General features: G+C 37.3%; 1 protein-coding gene across 8 annotated transcripts in view; it reads right to left on the bottom strand.

Moving 5' to 3' along the window:
• Nucleotides 1-628: 628 nt before the first annotated feature.
• LGSN (lengsin, lens protein with glutamine synthetase domain) overlaps nucleotides 629-21964 on the bottom strand; it is a 114600-nt gene continuing 93264 nt past the window's right edge. For 6 of the 8 annotated variants that reach the window (XM_054195503.1, XM_054195504.1, XM_054195506.1 and 3 more), the window contains 3 exons: nucleotides 19262-20249; nucleotides 7543-7721; nucleotides 629-5380 (listed from right to left, as the gene is read on the bottom strand). In XM_054195503.1, coding sequence (XP_054051478.1) covers nucleotides 4181-5380; nucleotides 7543-7721; nucleotides 19262-20249 — 2367 coding nt within the window. In that variant the 3' untranslated portion in view covers nucleotides 629-4180. Of the gene's footprint in view, nucleotides 5381-7542; nucleotides 7722-19261; nucleotides 21206-21964 lie in introns of those variants that run through there. The other 2 variants (XM_054195510.1, XM_054195502.1) reach the window with 2 other exon arrangements.

The following is a 21964-nucleotide window of genomic DNA, read 5'->3' as shown; positions in this document are numbered from 1 at the left end:
TCATATACTATAAATTTTTCTATTTTGACAGGTAAATCTTTTATAATTATCCATTTCCCCTTTTAGATTTTTCTGTAAAATTTACTTCATTTGCTATTCCACTGAAATTACATACTGAGTTCTCATCATGTTTGCTATGAATTTCAGATCAACTGTTGTTTTTATTAATAAATGACTTCTGAAAAATATCACCTAAATTTATGATATCTCTCCTGGGATATACTTTCTGTGACAAAACTCCCACTTCACATTATAAGAAGGATTATAAATTTGCTTTTCAGTGAAAAGATTTGTTGATGTATAGTAATGATGCACGTGCTAAATAGGTTATACAATTTATGCAATATGGAATATTCTTCCATAAAAGTCTATATACCTTAGCTGTTAGTTACAAAAGACTCTTCTAACTTTTCTGGTAAAAAATATCCTTTCATGCTATTGAGGGAATGTTTATTTAATGATTATTAATGGTATTGATCAAAAAGCTTAGCTAGCCTAGCAACTGTTCATTTACCTGCATATAATAAATTGCAAACTACCATAATGCCTTCACGATGCTGGCATTGCAAAAGCCGCCTTTCTGTACATTAAAAGGCTTCGGAGGTTCTAGCACTGCTCCTTGTAGTTCTTCTGTATGTTACGGAACCAAGGCCTGGCATGGACACATATGTAGAAAAAGCAGTCATAACATAGAACAATGTCAAAAGTAGAACCACTTTGACAACAAAGATATAAATATATAGTCTGCTTAAAGCTGAAAAGATGCTTTATTAATAACATAAATTTCTTACATAAATCTTTGAAACATCTGACTGTAGTATCCTGCAAAATCAGCAGGACATTATGCAAAACTACAGCTTTCAAATGTATTTATTTATTTATTTATAACACTACACAATTTCAAATTATCTAATTAGTGATGCTTAATACATTCATCTTGGACCTGTAGAACAGCGAAGAGTATGTTCAGTCAACACCTCAAGATAAAATTTTAGCAATACAGCAGTCAATAGTAATTAATTTCAATTGAGCAGTATGAAGTAATTATCTTTTCTCATTGCCTTTCTGAAGAATATGCATGAAAATTTGGTTGGGGATGCACACAACTTTAAAAATTCATAGCTGCTTACTTTGAAATAAAAATTTTTTATTTTTTCCCACAGAGTTGGAGTTATTTTATTTTTATTATATAGAACATACTTAGGAAACTGTATTGAAGAAAATATTGACCAAAGTTTAGGACACACTAGCCTCAAGCTGCATTCGTGAACCTTCTATTAAAAAAAATAAAAGGCATTGATTTGCCAGAAACATGAAATATTTTTATTTAATCATAAGTCACTGCCTTTTCAGAGCTTATGTCATTGAGGACTACTTAGAAAACAGAAAATAGAATCAGAAAAGACTTGTAGATTTATCAATTTATCTTATCTTGCTATATGATAACCTGTAAAACACGAGTTCTAGTCAGTTCTTTGTTCCTAGATAATGGCTTTACTGAATTTAGTCAGGTAGCTGGACATATGCGGCAAAAGCTTTGGGTCTGATGTTATGTCTTCAATGTTGTGGTAAGACAACAATGTGGATAATGCACATAGTATATATAATGAATTTCATGTTCACTAAATTCACTTATAAATTCACTTAATGAACTTATAGAAGTTCATTATATATTATCGCTTTAAAAGTGACTGTATGCAGTGACAGAAAATTATAAATCCAAGACAAACCATGGTGTCTTATAATCAAAAATTTGTTTGAAATTTGGCATAGTAAGTAGCATGACATCCTACTAATATATATATATAAATCGAAGAGATAAATACATAGTTTTATCTGATTCTTTGATTCATTTTGCCATCCTTACAATCAGGTGCAGAAGTAGTACAATGTAGAAAGTGAACTTAAATACCTTCTGAGATTTCAACTTAGAAATGTGGTCAGAGTTATGCCAGTGTAGCTTTCCAAGTCCCAAAAGAACTGAAAGAGCAATGTAACTCAATTTTATAAAGTGTTTAATTGAGAAGGCTGAGTTCATTTCTGTTTTGTTTAATATGCTTTATTTTTAAAGAAAAATTTGTGAAAAGCACATGCAGATCTGAAACTGGATTTTGGAAACTCAGGGGTGGGAATGTGTTTCTATTTGAAGATCAACTTCCAGCTAGATTTTAAAATTAAGATCACTATGCCTGCAGAGCTTAATACATGTTCCATAACCATTTCTGGTATAGCTTTGTTTAGCCAGTGTATTTACTACCATACAAAAATCCCATCACATTAGCACACATCATAAATGCAGTGTTGTGCTTTAGTACATCCTTGACAGATGAAGAACCAAGGAATAGTTATTAGCCTCTGTAACTGTTGGGACTAAATAATGAGTACAGTAAGCAAGCTGTCTGAGCAAGGAAAGAATTTCTACGGGTGTCTTCTGCCAAGCGCTTGTGAAGATGAGAGTGGGAAATAACCAGGAGGAGAAGATAGAAGACAGGTCAGAAGACAGACAGATTGATTCCCAGAGCCCCAAAAGAAGCGTTAGGGCAGCAAAAGTAAAACATTTTTTCAGAATGGGAAGTTCTGCTTAAATGTGAGGCTAGACCTGTTCAATGCAAATCAGCCTCGACTAAAGAAAAATAGTCCCATGATCTGGGGCACACAAAGAAATGTGTCAGGTGAGTAAGGGAGAGAAGCAAATCTACTCACCAAACGCAGACCAAGACAAGGGAATGCGTTTATCATCTTTCCTTAGATTATTTATTTCTTCTTGCTACTTGAGTATAAAATGAGTTCTTCTTTGAGATACCACAAAAAGTCTTAGCATACCAGGTGCTACATTTCAGGTTCAATACTCTGTGGGGGAAGAGTGGCAGATTCATCAGTAGGCAACTAACACTTTTCTGTTCACACCTTCTAGTTCTCCATGTTGGCAGAGGCATTGTCTGAACCTTACTTTCATTCCACTGATGTCCAAACACTTTCATTCACAAATCCTTACACATAGATAAAAATATTGGGACAGGATAAAGAACATCAGAAATCACTGTTAATGTGGAGATGGGGTACAAAACAAGGGTTTTCTTTAATAATGAATGATTACAGCAGCAATAAGTAATAAAAACAGAGAGCAAATCTTAAAACCAGCTCCTGCCATTCCAAAAATTTTATTTTTCTTTACACCAGCTGCCATTTTTAATTCTAGGATGGGTCTCCTCTTCCTCTGTTTTACCACTATTTGCCAGTCTGAGTTCACATCTTCACTCTTTCTGGTTTAACTTACTCTTTCTCTTTGTCTCTTCACAGTCATCTTCCTCATCCTTGAAAATATCAGGTTTTGAACATGTAAAAAGTCCACTTTAAGCACTTCATTCTCTGGCTTCTTTGCCCTTTTTTTCTTTATTCGTCATTCATCTCTGAGCTAACCCAATAACTATCAAAACAGACATAATACCAGCTCCTTTTTTTTTGTACAGTGGCCTGATGCTCCTGTCTTTCTATCGATCATTAGCTCTTCAAGCCACCATTTGATTTCCGTTAGTATCTTTATCCACTATAATTCTTGCAAACTTCATTCAGTAGCAGAATTCCTGATGTATAGATTATTTTATACACACTTCTCCCTCCTGTCTTTTTATTTATGTCCATTAAGATACTGATTCCTGCCTCTCAGGTTCTACAGCCTCAGTCCTTTGCCTCTCTACAGTGGTCATCATTCTAGCCTAAGTTTTAAATCAAAGTCAGACTCTTCTGGTTTAGCAACTCTTCAGCTACTGAATAAGCCGGGAGAAATCCCATAACCGTGCTGAATAAGAAATTCCCTCAGTTATCCTGCCCTCTGCCCCCATTATTCCTACTTTTCTCCACATCAGGCAGTCCTACTACAGTTATACAGTTGCTCTTCTACATTTCACCTTCTCTTTTCTTCTTTTGACCAGCAGGTCTATTCACTTAAATTGAAAAAAATACTGTTTTTTAAAAGCCTGTTAAAGTACTTTCATGAGTATCAGCTTTGCACTGTCCTGAATGTACTCAGACAGTAAAATGCAATCACCATTTACTACACAAAGGAGGGAAAAAAAATCACAAAGCATTAAAAAGATTTTTAAATATGTTTACTAATTTTGAGATACTTAGCCATTCACTGTATGCATTTACACAGCATCACTACAGAAGAGTGTTCCTTCTAAATAAAATACCCCAGGCATTTATTCCTTTCGCTATCCATTTCTTCAGTTTCTAACTCATAATGCTTCATGGCAACAAAGTATCGGATAAAAGTTTCGCCTAATGCTTCCTTGATGCACGAATCTTTCTCAAGTGCAATAAGAGCATCTTCTAGTTTCAGAGGGACTGACGAATGTTTCAGGTCAGCAGTGTGATTTTCTTCTTGGAGCAAATCATCATACCTAAGTCCTCTTTTTACTCCATCTAGACCTGCAGCAATAGTAGCAGCAAGCACCAGGTAGGGGTTTGCTGTAGCAGAACTTAATTTATTCTCTATGCGAGTGCCTTTTCCACTATGGCATTTGACATTAAAGGCGCAGCTGTTGTCATTATATGCCCATTTTGCATTTACAGTCTCTTTTGATTCTTTACTGTATTTAGAATACGGCTTACGGCAGCTGGTGGTAGGAGCCATCAAGCAGCTGATGGCTGCTGCGTGTTCCAAGAGACCCGATAACCAATTTTTTCCAATATCTGAGAGATCCTCAACTCCATAGCCAACAGAAAACACATTCTTCTGGCCATTCAAATCCCACAGGCTGTGTGACAGAGGCCCTGAATTGTAGAATCCCGATTCTGAGAAAAAGCTAGCCACGTAGTTGTACTTCTTAGCCACCTCTTTAATGCCTGTTCTAAACGTGAAGGCACTGTCAGCAGCATCTATGCCAAACGCTGGATGAAAAGTGATCTCCATTTGCCCAGGCCCGCTGGAAGAAGAAAAGCTTTCAATGTTGGCACCAGCATAATACATTCCTTCAATGAGCTCCTGAATGAAAGTCTGGTCATGGTTATTTAGTATCGTGGCTGCAGGAAAGGATATTGTCTTTGAATTTACAATCTCAGTAATGCCATAAATACAAAATTCATAAGTGAAGGCAGACTGCAGAGAAAAGCCATTGTCCTGAAGCTGGCTCAGCTGTTTCTTGGCAATGTGCCTTGGTGAGGTCATTAACGGGTTGCCCAGCACGGTGAAGGAATCGCATATCACTCTCGCAGTCTGCTCAGTCCAGGGCAGAATTCGAAACGTTGATAAATCAGGGTTCAGGATTATGTCACAATTAAAATTGGTTGCATTTATGTAATCTAATTCATTATCTCTAGGATTCAGGGTCAGCTCAAGATAACTTCTGGGCATGGCAACACCATGAATTGCTTTTTCCTAAACACAGAGCAGAATGATAGATTACCAAATGAGAAAAGAACTCAACAGTATTTTAATGTATGTAAAATACACAACACTCAAATTCTCAGTAAGAACAACAGCATTTTTCCTAAAAGACTAAAATGCAGTGATCACTAAAGTGGAGGGCAACAGCCAGTTACTGTGTCATTATGAAGCAGAACAACCTTCTACAATATTGGTATGAAAACCTTGGCATCAGATATCCCAATGAACATTTTTTAGATTTCCATAAAGAACCGAAAAAATGTTCAGGGCTTATTTTCTGTGGTCTTTATACAACCATAGGCATTGCCAGGTAGGTGGACATTTTTCAAGTCAAACTTCTACCTACAGTTACTCTATTAGGTTTCCATATCCTCTGAGCCTTTCCTTTACATAGATCCAAGTGACCACACAAGACTCGTGGCAATAAAAAATTCAGGCTGTAACTTCTCTTTAAATACCATAACACGTACCTCACCATATTTCAGATGCAAAGTTCAACTGAAAATTCTCACCTTCTGGACTTAATGAGTTTGGGGGAAAAAATGCAGGGAAGCACTTTCAAGTGAGAAATTATTCTAATGATTCTGTAGTTCGTCCCCTTCTAGGTAGCAAACAGGATAATCCCATAATTATATTTTCTTCTCCATTTGAACAGAGAGGTTCAGCTTACACAAATGCAATGTAGATAGGACCCCAAGGAAGGATCATTTACCTTCAAAGAAGCATCTTTACAACTTACCTTATATTCAGACCTTTAGCTGATGAAAACTGCAATTATACCAAGTTCTATCAAGTGAAATTTGGCTCAGGTTTACATCTTACCTTTATTCTTCTAAGGGAAAGGATTACCATCTAAGTGAGCAGAGAAAAAACCTAAAAAGGGGCAAGCTTAGAGCTAAAAAATAAAATTTTATCGATGCAGATAGAAAATTCTTGAAATACTTCAAACTGCCTATAGTGAATTCTCTTAAAAATAATGTCTGCCTTCTCTTAAGTGGGTGGCAGTCCAGTGGTAGCAATTCTCCCTACACAACACCCATAACCAAAGCTACATGAGATGGTGAATACTACCTCTCCCTCCTCCAACCCCCTACCCAAAAAGATTAAAAAATAAAAGGAAATTACTGTCACTTGCTCTGAATATATACATGTGTGGGTATGCACATGCACACTTTTTCAGTGTCCAAAAATTTAGACTGTCATGCAAAGCTCCAATTTGTTCAGATGGTAAATAACTAAACACGAAAGCTGACTTTTAACAAGCTCAACTAGACATTCACAGTTTGATATCACAAGTGAAAGAGAAGTTGCAATTAACCTACCACACCTCACAAGAATTAAAGTGGCTGAGAGAAAATTTATTTTGATAAAACCCAAATGACGTCAGAGAGAGCAAATTGTATCTAGATGATACAGTTGCAGTTTAGCAATATCTAAAAGGGAAATAACGAAAACATGGCTTAGGCTTCAGGAGGAACTTGAAACAAAAGTGCTCTAAGTCTTTTCATGTTCATATCTTTTTTTTTGTGACCACTCAGTAGTTTAAAATATTCATAGTGATATGTGAGTGAAAGTATAATGTAGTTATGCACATGAAGTATCACAGAAGCAATATACTGAAAGGCTGATTGGTCAAGAATAGACACAGTGAGGATTGCGTCCTAATTTGGTTCTTAGTTCCTGAATCATCAATACGGCTAGTATTGCTATTAAATCATCACACAACCCAGTGATGCATTCTTATGTGATTGATGACTACAAAATTTCTCATAGCTAAAATGATTTTCTTTCAGTCGTTTTCTTTCATTCAGTGTTTAATCATTTCTTTTTGCAATTTACTGATGTTCAGTAAAACAAAATCTTTATAGTGCATTGAACCTGAAAAGATAATTCTGAGGAGATTATTAGAAGCACAAAGAACTGAAATTACTAGCCTTATTTAATTAGATTACTACTGGGGGGAACAGAGGAATGGATGATTGCAGTGATGAAAAAAGTCCAGGTCCTTTGGGAACATCAACAAGTGGAGGGAACAGATAATTTGTTCTAAGTTTGAGTTTCTGCCTACATTATGAAAAAAAATTAAAAAAATAGAAATTAAGGGCAGGGCCATGAAAACACATAAAGGTACAGCTAGAAACCAAAAAACTTACGTGAAAAAATCGAGAAGGAACATTCTTTGATCTTGACACACCATGGAGATCTATTGATTCAAATCTGACAAACTGTATGTTGTCCCTGGCCATCTGCTGCTTAATAAATTCAATATGAGAGAACAGGTGAAGGAGAGTTGGACTTTCAAGGCCGTTTACATCAGGTTCTCTGCTGGACGCTATAAGTGAAGAGGAATGATCACGTCAAACAAAATAATGAATTGTGGAATACAGGCTGTTCTAAAAAGTGCAATAGTGGGAAACAGCGACATGGAGTGTAAAAACGAAAATAAGAAAAAGATACGGATCACAAAACATTTTTGTAAATAAACACACCTTTTTTCCCCTGAGGACCTGTATAAAATCCCTTATTTTTTTGGAATGGTCTATAACTTAAATGTTTTTTCATGTTGATAAGATAACACAGGGAATTCATGGTAAAGCCAGGAATTTCCGAGGAATACCTCAGATGGTTTGTCAGGTGTTTTTAGGAGCACAAATAGCAGCTGGATACCTATTTCCCACTGAAAGCTAATAGAATTCAGTTGCTATGTTTCTTCAATGCCTTTGAAAAGTGCATGGATACAGAAACATGATAAAAAGGGCACTTGTCTTCCATTAAACCTTTCTCAAGACCTCCTGAGGAGAACTGGAGTCTTACCCTCAGGCAGCAGACTTTTAAGAGAAGTTTATGCATTTGCTGTTATGGAGTTGTTTTCTTAACTGTATTACAGCAACTGTAGGACTGTATAAACTTCTTGACATGAAAGCAGTAACATCTGAGTATAACCTCTGCAATGGAGCAGAGGGCACAATAACTTCCTTTCACAAACCTCTCGACCTCTCAGCCTGTTGCTCTTTTCAGTATTGTCCTTGTTTCAGCTGGGAGAAAGTTAATTTTCTACCTAGTAGCTGCTGCGTTTTGCATTTAGTACGAGAATAATGTGATAACACATATTGTTTTAGTTGTTGCTAGGTAATCTTTATATTAAGTCAAGGACTTTTTCAGTTTCCCATAGAAGCTGAGAGGGAGCATAGACAGGACAAGCTGGCCAAAGGGGTATTCCATACCACAGACATCATGCTCAGTATATAAATGGGGTTGGCCAGGGGGGACAGGAATCCGCAATTGCTGCTCAGGATGGGCTGGGCAATTGATCACTGGGTGGTGAGGGCAATTGTATTGCATCACTTATTTTCTATATTCTTTTACCATTAATGAGAATAATTAGCAGTAGTAATAATAATAATATTTTTTTTCTCTCTTCTGTTACTGTGCTATTAAGCTGTCTTTATCTCAGCCCAGGGGGGAGGATTTTTTTGGTTTTTTCTCCCTCTTCTCCCTACCCTACAGAGGCAGCGGGAAGTGACTGAATGGCCGTGAGGTCCTAGTTACCAGCTGGGGTTAAACAACAACAAATACCTCTGTATTGTTATTATTCAAGTTAAACTACATATGGTATTAATTTTCTATTTGGCCCAATAAACTAGCTGGACCAAGAGTAAAATTTTATGTTAAGATATGAAAAATTGTGAAAAAATATTTCTTTCTACATTTCTGTGAGGAAAGCCCTCCATTCTTCCTGATGATATGAGCAGATGAACTTTTGCAGGTCTTTCAGATCCACAGTGGAAGATCACCAACCACCAGCAAGATCAGCAACCGTTCACCACCACCCTTCAACTGGAAGTTAAAAGCTTCATGCTGAGGCACCTCGGAGGTTGGTGGGAGCACTCCCAAACTCTCCAGTACCAAACTGCCCAAACTAGAGAAGTTCTCCATTAGCAGTATCCAGCAGACACAAACACATCTTTTTGACTTCTCCTTTGGGGCAAGTAGGACTGCCACTGCAAACCTGTAAGGAGGCTCTCCAGCTAGCCCAGCACAAGGCTGTCTGATTATTCCCTGAGAAGGCAGCAATCCTAACCCACAGTCATAGACTGCTTGGAGCTTTTGAATATCACCAGAGCATCTTTCAGCTTCAGATGACAAGGAGGTGACAAGGATACTTTAGGTCAGTAAAGTAAGAAGTTATTAAGTAATAACAGTGCCCCATGAGGAATGACAGATGAAATCACAGGAAGAATCTTAGGTAAATATAAGAGCCTATATGAAAACAGAGTAAAAATCAAAAAGGTAGCAGCAAAAAAAAAAAAGAAATGTCAAATCCACTTCTCCTCGTGACATCTTTCCCTTTGGTCTGCTTCAGCTGTAAGCTGCTTATGAAAATAGCTTTTTTCCTCTGTCTTGTACAAACATTAGGACATTATGTACTTTAAAAAACGTATATTAGATAAGGAAGTCCTGTTTAAATATTTTGTGTAACACTCACTCTGTTATTGATGCTGCTAAATCACAATAGTGAGCAGGGAGGATATGTAAACTGGCCTCATCTTGCATGTGTCGCCCAAGTAATAGTTATTTGAATACCACTTCAGTCATCCTGTAACGTTGTTTTACAACATAAAAGTTTACTGACATTTAGCAGATTATGAACCTGACCATCAACAAAAAGCTTAACAGCTAAAAAACTGTGGCTGTTTATTAGATTAATAGAACTAAAAAAGATTCTGAAAAATCTTCCTACAGATTACAGTGAGCAGTGTTTTCTTCAGCTTCAGGGACAGAAGCCTGAGGCTTTTGCCCTTTGTAAAAGCAGTGCTCAGCTCGTTATTCTACATGTTTAATTTCCTGTGTAAAGATGGTAGACATTTCCAGTCTACCACCTGTCACGCAGAAATTTTTATGTCTTCATATTATTCAAAGCAAAGTTTGACTGGCAACCCTTGGCATACGAATATTGTCAACTTCCGGCATAAATTTTGCAAGTATTCCTTATAATGTCCTGAAATGTTGCCTGGTAATTTGTATCTACTGAACAAACATTTTTCAGATAAAAACATATAATTCATGAAAAAAAAAAATGACTTTAACTCTGATCCAAGTAATTCTTTAAATCGGTGTTCCTAAGAGATATAAATGGTATGAAATCAATAACTAAGAAAAATAAAAATGTGATATGCATTCATATCAGTGATGTGTGAATTTATTTAAAAGTAGAGCTATGAATATACTTAATTTAAATATCTAACAATGGTACGTAATTTTCCAAATTTTATATTTATCTGTTGTCTTCAAGCTAAAGTTATTTGAATAAATGCATAAATACATATTTAGATCATACGAAATAACATAAATTAACAGAAAGATCCTATAAAGTAATGTTTTTAAAGAACATTAAGCAAGGAAAAATGAAGCAAGAATTTGTCTTTTCCAGTTGGACTTGTTATGATTAATGATAAATCTTTTTAAATGATGAGACTAAAATTTATATATTGGTCTACTAGTAGTCTAAAATTAGTCTATATACCAGTCTAGACAGCCTGCTAGTCAAAAGACAGATACTTATTCATCGACAATAACCTTTATCCAAAATCTGTTATAAACCATAGAAACAGTCCCACAGCTTTCACATACTTACTAGAGGCAGTTCATCTTTTATATCATTTGCAGATTATCGCTCACATTGAAATAATAAGTTTCTGTAAACTGTATGATAGATAAAAAATATCATCATTACTTAATATCTCTGAATGATTTTGGAGATACGAAAGGGGATTTGTTTCTTAAATAATATTTAGTGAATAACTACTGGCCTCCAGGACAGGTTCCAAAATATATTTTCTTGGTAGCCACTAAATAAATCACTGGCACACTAGGTCCATGAAGCCAATGATGACTAAAGTTTGGAAAGTTATAGTTATTCATTAGTAGTTATTGGAGATAAGGTAGCTAATAAAAAAGTATTAGACAGGTCTAGCCTGATTTAGATGCACAGTCTAAAAGTCTTACATTCTTATGAGGGGGGATTGTGTTCATGAGTATAACTGTTTCCCTCGCTCTCTGGGCCTCTAGAAATAATGACACCTTTATATTCTTTTCAGAAAATCTGCTAATGGAAATATGCATGTAAATTTCAAAAGTTGGGCAGATTTTGGTTTAGATTTTCACTTCAAAAATCAAATATAAATCCAGACTGGCCATCTTTCTTAAATCAGAATGGTACGTACAGGTCCTTGGATATCTGTATCAAATCAGTAGTACACAGAAGAGCAATTAATACTTGTTTTTCTATGGCTCTATCAGTTGTCACTGAGAAACAATTAGCATTACTCATGTTTCTTTTGTAACTGGTACAAAATTTCTACAAATTTAAAAAAATTATCTTCATATATCTAAAAAAGATTAATAACAAAGCTAAAAATATTAACCAAAAAAATCTAAAAATTATACAAATTACATTATTATTCTTTCTAGCGGAAATTCTTAGATTATTAATATTGAAATTATTCGGACTGCTGAGGGCACCCGACATCAGGCTAGGGCAAGTGGTTAACATCAGCTTTATCTGCTCAGCAATGGAAAAGTGCCATGACAGAAGAAATTGCACACGTCCCAGATCAATCTGTCATTATCTGCTTGTTCAGAGAAATCCTTTCCCATGGTCCCTTATTAAATCACACCGCATCTAAAGCAAACAATTTCTCAGCTCTATAAGAGGTGACTGTGTCAAACTGATGAAATGAAAAGAACGTGTTACATGTTGCCAGGGGACTTGACAATGACAGGAACAGTCTGACCTAACAAATGTGGTAATATTGGAAACTCTTCACGGGGAAACACGACCACCAATGTAATGTAAGGCAATAACAACAGACAGCAGCAGGTAGACTCCAGATACAAATCTTGCACTGGAGAAGGAGACGTGTTTCCATCAGCCCTCCTCCGGTTTCTTCCTCCCACTCTGTCTCCAGCTGTGCCAGATGTGCGCTCTCCCAAAACGACACTGCGGCAGCCACACCACTGCTGCACACCCTCCTCCTGCCCCGTGAGATGGGGTCGGTCACGCCAGCATCCCAGACAGCATCGGAGTGCACGTCCCTGTGCTCTGTGGCATGTTGTGGCACCTGGTACTGTCTCAGAGCGGCAGGGTAATAGAAGCCTTTGCAGGCATCGGAATTGCTGCGCCAGCCAAGGCAGCGTTTCATCACATTACAGCTGTCTTTGGCACTGGCTATTAACGGGAAAGGCAAGGTGCTCTTTGCAAAGTAATCTGCCTAAAGAGAATGGATTTTGCAGTTTCTCACTAAAAAAGGTGGTCTTGTGGTAAGGAACCGAAGGGTTAATATTCCAGTTTGTCTTAATTCCTTCTTCATCCTTAGAAATCTAACACTGGGTGCTTTGAACATCTGTGTGAATATTCATCCCCTTTAAAGAAACATATATCTTGTGCTGATGATATCCACTGGCAATGACTCCCACAGGGTAATCACACATCTAGGCTCTTCTAAATCCTATGGAGATTCCTGTCGGTACTAATTTAAATACGTCTGCTCTTCCTTACAGGACTCCAGATTCTGTATCTAAGAACAGTCAGTCTACTTGGTTTGTACAGCATGTTACTGTTCTCATGGTTGTCTTCAAACATTAACAACCTCTGTTTCTCAGATCTCATATGATAGCTTTTCCTACGCTAGCCATCATTGTCATTGCTAGTATTTAAAGCCTCTCTTTTCTATTCCCATCTGGCTTTTAACATGGCAAATAGAAATCAGTACTAGGTTACATTTGAATTGTGCTATTGATGTGAATAGTGATCAGAAGCATTTTTAGTTGAAAACATTATATAGTTTACATTTCTTTTTCATGCAAAAAAAGTTTTGCCAAAAATGGTTACTGATAGGTCAGTAAAGTATTTAATTTCTGCGGTCAAGTACATAAAAAGGTGTTTATTACCTCTTATTTTTGCTGCCCTACAAGACCTCTGACAGGGGAACAAATATGTAAGCATAACAGAAAATTATGAAAGCATGGGAGACAGTAAAAATATTTCCCTGATCTGTTTGATATTGATACTGTCAATGTTTTTTCCATCCATTTCTTTATCTCATTATATTCTGCTTTCTTATATAATCTTTACTGTGAAGCAGGCTTTTCTACTGATATGTCCGTGAAGAAGCTCAGCTCTTTTTCATGAGTTTTATAGCTAATTTAGAGACCAATGAACAGTTTCAATCATCCATGAATTATTCTTTCCAAACTGCATGACAACAACATGACACAGCTTCTCAGAGGAGCTACATCATCAAGAACTGAATACAAAATAAGATTTTATTTCTCAATAGATGAAAGATAAAATAAATTACTCTCTCTTTTTTCCTACCTTCCAGCACGTTTTATAAAAATGGCTCTTTTCTATTGAATGAGAAAATTATCATAATTTTATAGAAATGTTAGAAAAGATTTCACCTAGGCAAGAGGATTTGAATACAAAATATGCAGGTGTCTGAAAAAAAATTAAGGGGAGCAATACCCACTGGAACTACCTATATAATAATCCTAAATATGACCTATCTAGAGTAGCATGTCTGTCTTCAAATTCAAACAGATTTGGATTTAAGGAAGGAATCACTGAGCAAAGTTGCATGAACTGAGGGATGCACTACTGCAAACTAGATAGCCCTAAAAACGTTTGACTTAAAAGAAAATCAAGTGAGAATGAGTGAAAGCACCACATTAAAAGGGAAGCAAGGTTATTTAGGGAAGAAAAGATTTTGCACAATGCTGAAAGTAAGGACTAAACTCTTCTTGGATGTGTTGTAGAAGGAGAAGTCTGGCAGAGAGATCAAACAGAGAATGCATTCTATTTACATTAGGTGTAAACTAATTGTTTTGGCAACATTTCACTATTACTAGAAAGAAAGTAGGCACTTCCAGTGGGTGGGAAGGATTACTATTTGAATACATCTCCTCTCACGGTCACAGGAGGGCTAGCTTACTACAGGCAGGGTCAGATGAGTTGGATCTCTCCTGAAAGGGGACACAATAGACCAGAAAGATAGTATGGAAGTGCCCTCTGAGCATTTTTATTTTGTATAGAATGAGGGAGAAAACAGAAAACCATAGAGTCACAGAGCAGGAAGAGATTTCAGCTATTGGTATGGAAGATAAAGGACTTAGCAGTTTTGGTTTGCTTTAAAGAGAAATAGCTGCTCTTAGAGCTTGTGAGGTAAAAAAAAAATAGCAAGTTATATATAGCTCAGTTCAGAGGGAAAAGAAAAGAAATAGGTAGAAAATATGATGGTTTGTTCAACAGAAAGTAAGGGCAATCGAGAAGGTTTAGAAAGGAGCTGAGCTTCACCCTTGCTACGTTCAAGTTGTGTTCAAAATGTAGAAAAAGAAACGTTAGAAAAAAATTATTGAACTGCAGATAGGGCACAAGGAAGGAATATGAAGGAACAGTATGGCTCTAGTTTTTCACTTTAGGAGAGATGCAAGAACAGCACAGATTATGTAAAATACAAAACAGAGAAGAGTAGCAAGTAAAAAACACTGTCCTAAGAAATCCCCAAAGTAAGACATCGTTATTCTGCAGGAGGCAGCAAATAGGAAGTGCCTGGAGTAGGAACTTCTGTGCCTCTCCTGTGTCCACTTATATGTCCTGATTGTTCACTTACAGCTCCTGAAGGCTCTCCATTTCTATTTCCTCACCACTGACTAGATTTACCGAGCAGAATCAGTGGAGACAGGTGAGCACGGAAGACAGCAAAAGCAGAAGGGGAGTTCAAATTTTGTTAAAAGTGTGTGGGCAATATTTTAATTTCAATGGAGCAAAAAGCTTAGGCTATTTGTTTTGTTAAAGTCTTCTTTTCATACTTCTGCCCCTAAATACTAGGTATCATCCTTTGCCTTATCAGCAAAAGTAAGAGCTTTAAACAACTTATGAATGACAATGAGGTTATTAATTGTAATAGAAAAGAGAATTGCTTGTAGGACTGGTGAACTCCATTCTTAAGTATGAAATATAGTCTGTTAGCAGCTACTTGATATACTTTTCTTTAAAACAACAACTTGACAAAGGAACTTAGTGTTTGGGGTCAGCACCCACATAACAATTCATGTGATTCTTGGAGCATTCAAACTTTCTTTTTCTGTGCACTTGAAATTTCAACAGTCACTAGGTAACTACTGATGCCTGCAGCTATAGTTAAGACACATTTTCTTTCTTCAGAAATTTCTTTCTCCCTCCTACCGTTCCTGATCCCATGCTGGTCATACTTACATTGCCTCACTTGATGCGTACTCAAGAAGATGAGCCCTCTTGAGAGGACCTGCTCCTGGAGCTGCTCAGGTTTCTGGGGGGCCAGCTCTACGTGCAAAAAGATTTTAACAAACTTGTTTGTCCCCAGCTACAGACCAAGATGTGCAAAGGGAATTTGAAGCCTCAGGTGACAGCCAGTGTGTTGCCCACCTACAGCTACTTGGAGGTGCTGTTGTCTCATAAGGTCCAGAAGAGAGATTTCTCCTGAGCCTGCGTGGTGGCACCAGGCTCTTCAGGTCCCTCTGACCATATGCAGTGTGGGTGGCTGCTGAAGCCACCTGTAGTCCCTGACTCTGGCAGCCCGCTGTGACAAAGAGAACCCCAACAGTGTGGTGTATCACGATCATGCTATGATAAGACCTGAATTCAGAGAGGTCAATTTACACTTACGTTATATGCTATATATACTATACATACAGTATATACATGCATTAATATGCGTGTATGTACATATTCTGAAGTGTTTTATAATGCTATATACACAAAATTTCATCTGATTTTTTTCTGTTTGGAAGCCTCTCTCTTGGTGTCCCAAGAATGCAGGCACTGAACAGCTTAAGAAACACTGGATTGTTAATGATTACATAGCAGTTTGCAGAAGTGCACGTCATTATCATATATAGATACTTATGCACATAGAATTGATAAATTCATGTTAGTGTAGTCAGTATATTTGCCTAATTAGTTACATGTGTTAGTTTCTATCTTTCCATGGTAACAAATTAGATTAAAAGAGCTTTAGCTTTAGCTTCAGCTCCAGCTCCAGTTTCACTGGCTGTTCAAGTACTATTTTTCATATTGACTAAAATATCTTACATGTTTGTCTCTTTTCTATTATCTTTTTTCTCATGTCCAAGCATTTCTTTTACAAGAGACCTGGCAAGCAATGGACAAAATGCACATGCAGTAATATTTCCACAATTTCCAATCAGAATTTTGGAAAAAAGAATGGATTTGTTATTTTAGAGAGATGTTAACCATGTAACTAACATGACTGTATTTCCATCCTCTGCATTACTGAATCACTAAAGCTCAGCTACAAGTCTTAGCCTTTCTACTGCTGACCTCTAGAGATTGTCCCTTAACTGTGTACTTTTAGAACAATAAGGTTTATTCCTGCTTTGGCCATGGCTTCCAAACGTGAATAGTGCTCAACATAGCAACTAAGTACATATACTGGGCACTGTTTATGTAACAATTACGTATGTAGGTATAGTCATACAATTTCAGTGCTCTCCTACTTTGTATTCCGTATTAAGGAAACAAAAAGATGAAGAGAACAATTTACGTCTTTAATTGTATTTTTTAAATCAAATGTTTGGAAAAATTTTGGATCAAGATTTTTGATTTGAGCAAGTTCAAATATTTGAAAACTTGCAAAATACAAGAGGTTGTATTTCAGATCTGCTCATCGTCAAGATATGCTTAGATCCAAGACTTCTGTTCAGGCACTTTGGTAACTAAAATATTTAAGATAATATTTTAATCATAAAAATAAAATATTTAGGATTTTATCTTATCAAACATAATAAATTATTACTGACAGCAATGAAATACTGTTTATGCAAAGGCTCATTAAGGACTGCAGAATGTTATCTAAAACTTTCTCTTCAGTTAGGTTACTGAATGTATTCGATGAAAATTAAATTTCAAACACATACATTTCTGATTAAGTAGAAACTCCTTCTGTGTGTTCCATTTACAGTGTGTGGAAACACACATTGAATCCTACAGTTTCTTTGGTCAAAGCCAAATGGAATTCAAACCTCATGGGATTACAAGACTTTTGGTTTCAGATTTGTTTCTGATGAGACAAAACTGCTTTCCCCCGCCTCCCTTCATCGTTAGTTCTCATCTATAATTCTCTTACAGCCGTTGTTATTGCCAGTGATACAGAGTAGGATAACCCCAGGTAGCTTTAGGTATTTTAGAGTTAGGCAAATAATCTAAACTAATCATCATGGGACTTCTTCCCCATTGAGTGGAAAGAGATGCCCACGTCCGGAAGTCAATTTCTCATCAACCCCTAACACCTCTTTGAAGACAAAATGCCTGTCTTTCTCCACTGACTAGGTAATAAGGTTGGATTAACCACTTCACTTTAAGTGGCTAAAATTGGGTTGAAATCTCCCTGTGGAATCTACAATTAATCTCATCAGTTCCTTGTGCCTTGTAAATGGTCTTATGACAAAGAATAGTTATTCTTATATTTTAAAATGTATGTGCTGGTTTTGCAGGCAATGAGAAAACAGTAGTAATTTAAATTTGACAATGCATTTAGCTAGCCTTTCAGCAATGCGAAAACCAATGTAATCTGGAAAGGGGACAGCATCAAGTGTAGGCTGAGAAATAATCCTCTATCCTCTTTATTCTAATAGACAGGAATAGAGAGTGGTTTGAGCATGAAATATCTTTACAAAGCTCTATATTTCTCATGCAGGTCCCTGAGTTAGCACTGATAATGTTCATGGATGTCTTGTTCAGGCTTGTTCAAACTGGGTAACACAGTAAATTTACTGAGAAACCCTGCTGCAGCTACCAACATTTGATAGATTCAAATTGTCTGTTTTCAGAGTATGTATAGCAACATTTCTACCCGTATGAAAGACTTTTAAAAAGCTGGATACCCTAATGTTGTTGTACAAATTTAATTGCTATCATTATATTTTATTATGGAGTTAATGATGGACAAGGAATTTTATCAATGAAGAGATAAGATTCTTATTTTTTGTATCAGTGAGATAAATCAGTCAGAGGGTAAGACATCTATCTGAAAAGCTGATAATATGATCTGAGCCTCATGCTCCTGGAAATTTATTAATCTGATATCTATTCAACTGGCAAATTGTTATTTGTGTGTTTCCTGGAATAGACACAAAACAATTAACTGCTCAAGCCCATTACATTATCACAGCGAACAGCAGCTTTCAGTTTGGTGATCCAGCTAGCCCAGAAGTATAGCCTTTACAGTTTCAAAGAAACCACAGCCTGTTAGTAGCAATTAATTGGCCCTATAAACACTTCCAAAATTGACTTATTGAACAGCATGAAGATAAGTGGAAGTTCTCTGCCTCATTTGCTTTTCTTCCCCTATAGTTTATATTAGATGTTTTTGCATTCCAGTCCTCTCACAAGACGGATAATTGAAAACATCATCCCTACATGGGAGCAATTTCCACTGCTGGAAATGTTAACAAAAAGGAAATTTTAAGAAGCCCAGATGCCATCGAGCTTTGCAGTGCCTAGCAGACCTTTGGGAAATGTTTCCTGAGCTCAATTTAAATGAGGAAATATTTAAGTTTTAGTGAAAAAGACATGACTATTTGTGCATGGCAGCTTTTAGCAGGTAGCCGGGCTTCATAAATGCCTTAAAAAAAAAAAAAAAAGCAGCATAGGTGTAGAATACAACTTCTGATCCATCCCAATCACACAGAAACCACAGGTGTCTATTCTCTTGTGCACTAGCTCTGACTAAAGTTTGCAGCTTAACAAAACCCCACAAAACAACAGTAGCATTTTCTTTAACAGGACAGCAGGTGATGTTTAAATATCCTTACCGGCATGGTCTGTGGAGGAGTCAAACTGAATCTCGGGAGCCGTGCCTTCCGCATGTGTAGCAGCTGCCGGTAGTCTCAGAATAAGTTGATCCATGTCGCTTCCCGATGGTTGCTGCTGATCAGACCCGGCAGAGCTGAGGACCAGGAGGGGTTTGCTCCACTGCCCCACTCCCTCCTTGTGGAAGCTGCGGTATTTTCGATTCTCCTCTCCAAAGTGGGGACTAAAAGTCTCAAAGGGTCGGCCCTGCTTGTCCGCTGCTTTCTCCCAGGGCTTCGAATTTTTCTGAGAATAAGTGCCACCCGCCTTGCCTCTGTAATTGGGCCCATAATCAGGCAAAGGACCTTCACTCAGCAGGTTTTTCAACTCCTGCAAACTTCGTTTAGAAATGTCAGGTGCCCCTGTGAAGGCCTCTGCAGTACCGCTCCCTTGCGTGGTTACAGCACTGCCCAGGGAGCCCGTCTTTGCCACATGAAACTTGACAGCTTTGTCTTCCATCCCACCCCATTGCTGCTCTGCCTTCTCGCTGCCCTCTCCCCTGCGTGCTGCCCCAGCACACCCAGCTTTCCCTGAGCTCCTCGCAGCCTGCACGCCCGTGGGCTGCTCCGTTTTAGCTGGTAGATCTATTTCCTCGTGCATTTTTCCTATTGTTTTTGTCCCAGTGTCAGCGTTTTCCTGGTTTTCTCCTGTTTGTCCAGACATGTCTTCTTTCATGTCACTGCTGGTATCAGAACTGTCATGACCCACTCCGTCCCTTTGTACTGGAGGAAAGCTAGTCAGGTTTTGAAGTGACTGGTCTGGTGGTGGTTCTGAGCAACTGGTGGTTCCTTGAAGGGGACAAGGATCTGGGATTTTTGAGGTGTGGAACAGCTCCATCTTCTCATTTTCTAAAGGAGGAACATACTTTGTAGGACCTTTGACTCCCTTTTTCTTTCTGAAACCACATATATTGTTGCCATCAACTTCATCATTGTCATTTTCAGATGTGTTCTGTAACCAGCAATAAAATATACAACCAAATAACATGCATGAATGAAACAGAACATGGTAATGGAGTACTACCACCAGCTGCATTTACCTTGTAGCACTTCCATTACATCTTGCTCATGGAGGTCTCTGCGGACACTCAAGTTCTGCTACTTTGATTTTAAAAATTCTCACAGAATTCTTTTTCTCATGTTTTAGAACAAAATTGGTGAAAATGCTTTCATAATATAGTTTTTAGACAGATTTAGTAGATTAAAATATAGGACGTTGTACACCGTGTGACATCATTTGTCAAACACATGCCCTTTAAAAGCATTTGTATTTATAAAGGGAATGTATCACCCTGAAACATAGAACATTGGCAATTCTTATAAGTGTGGGAAGTGAAACCTGAAAATAAACAGATTTAAATTAATTTCAGGATCTAACTTGGCCAAATAACTGACCTTTCAGGGCAGTGGTCAAAAGGACAAACCCATATTTGTATGCGTAAACAGGAAAGAAACAGAAAATGATGTTTACCTTTATATATGGCATTCATATGATTTATATTGTAGTGCTGGGAGCAGATTTTAAAATTAATGTGGAGATGGCGCAAAAAGGAGCTACAAAAATTAATCTGCTTGCATTATCCCAAAGAATATGAAGAAGTATCTGGATCATCAGCCCTCCTAAGTATCCTGATCCTACCACAAGTGTGATTAATCTGATGGTGGCAGGGAAAAGGACAGGAAATCAAAACTAGATACATTCAAATTAAAAAATCACAGAGATTTTAATACTGGGGGTGACTGATTATTTCACAAACTATCAAGGTAGGGATTGAATTCTCCATCTCACAATGTCTTAAAAAAGACTCCGTAATATGGTTTAACCAAAATATAAATCAATCTGCAGCTAATCACAAAATGCTACATTGCTTATGAATACCTACTCAAGCATGTATTTAAGACTCAGTGTCTCAACCAACAGTCCTTGATTTGCTTGAGTTGGGCTGGAATTAGCACCTGTAAAAACATTGTGAAATCAAGAGACATCCTCTGAAGGAGACCATTCTTTGCCTTTTCACTAAAGGAGTAATCTGCACTCCCCAATTATTGAATTTCCAGAAGGAGTAGGGATCTGCACAAAAGCAAAGTGAATGCCAGTCTGGATAATGTAAAAGAGATTCCTGTTGGCAGACGAAAGCACGTAGAAGAAAAGGCAGCAGCGTCTGATGTGCATATGGCAGGAAACAGTTATATGGCCTCCATTAAGGTCATTAACACCTCCCTTTTTCAATATTATTCTTCCTTATTTTCCCTATCTTCTCATTACGCTATTTTCCATCATTATCTAGTCAAAAAAGGCTTATAACTTCTCTCCTAACACAGAACTCACAGAAATATTTCCTTCCTTGCTCTGAATTTCTGCGACACGCTGTACTTACAGCTACTTTGTGAGCTCACCGGGGCACTACTGTTGGCTTGGACGGGAGCTGGCATCCAGCTCTATAGGCAGGACAAGCCACTCTGTGCCTGTAACTCCCATCCATGTATCTCAACAGTGACATGGTTCTGATCCCCACTTGCAATCAAACACAGCTACTGGCTCATTCACAACAGAAATCCTTGCTTACCCAGTTTTAGCACTCAGTTTTTAATGAATCTGTTTCTTCATCAAAAAGCTTTGGTTTACTCCCATAATACACCCTCTAATACCCCATTAAATAATTCTGG

Source organism: Rissa tridactyla, chromosome 3 (assembly GCF_028500815.1).
Source record: "Rissa tridactyla isolate bRisTri1 chromosome 3, bRisTri1.patW.cur.20221130, whole genome shotgun sequence".
Taxonomy (NCBI): domain Eukaryota; kingdom Metazoa; phylum Chordata; class Aves; order Charadriiformes; family Laridae; genus Rissa; species Rissa tridactyla.
The sequence above is the reverse complement of the archived record's forward strand: the minus strand, read 5'-3'. Positions and strand labels throughout refer to the sequence as shown.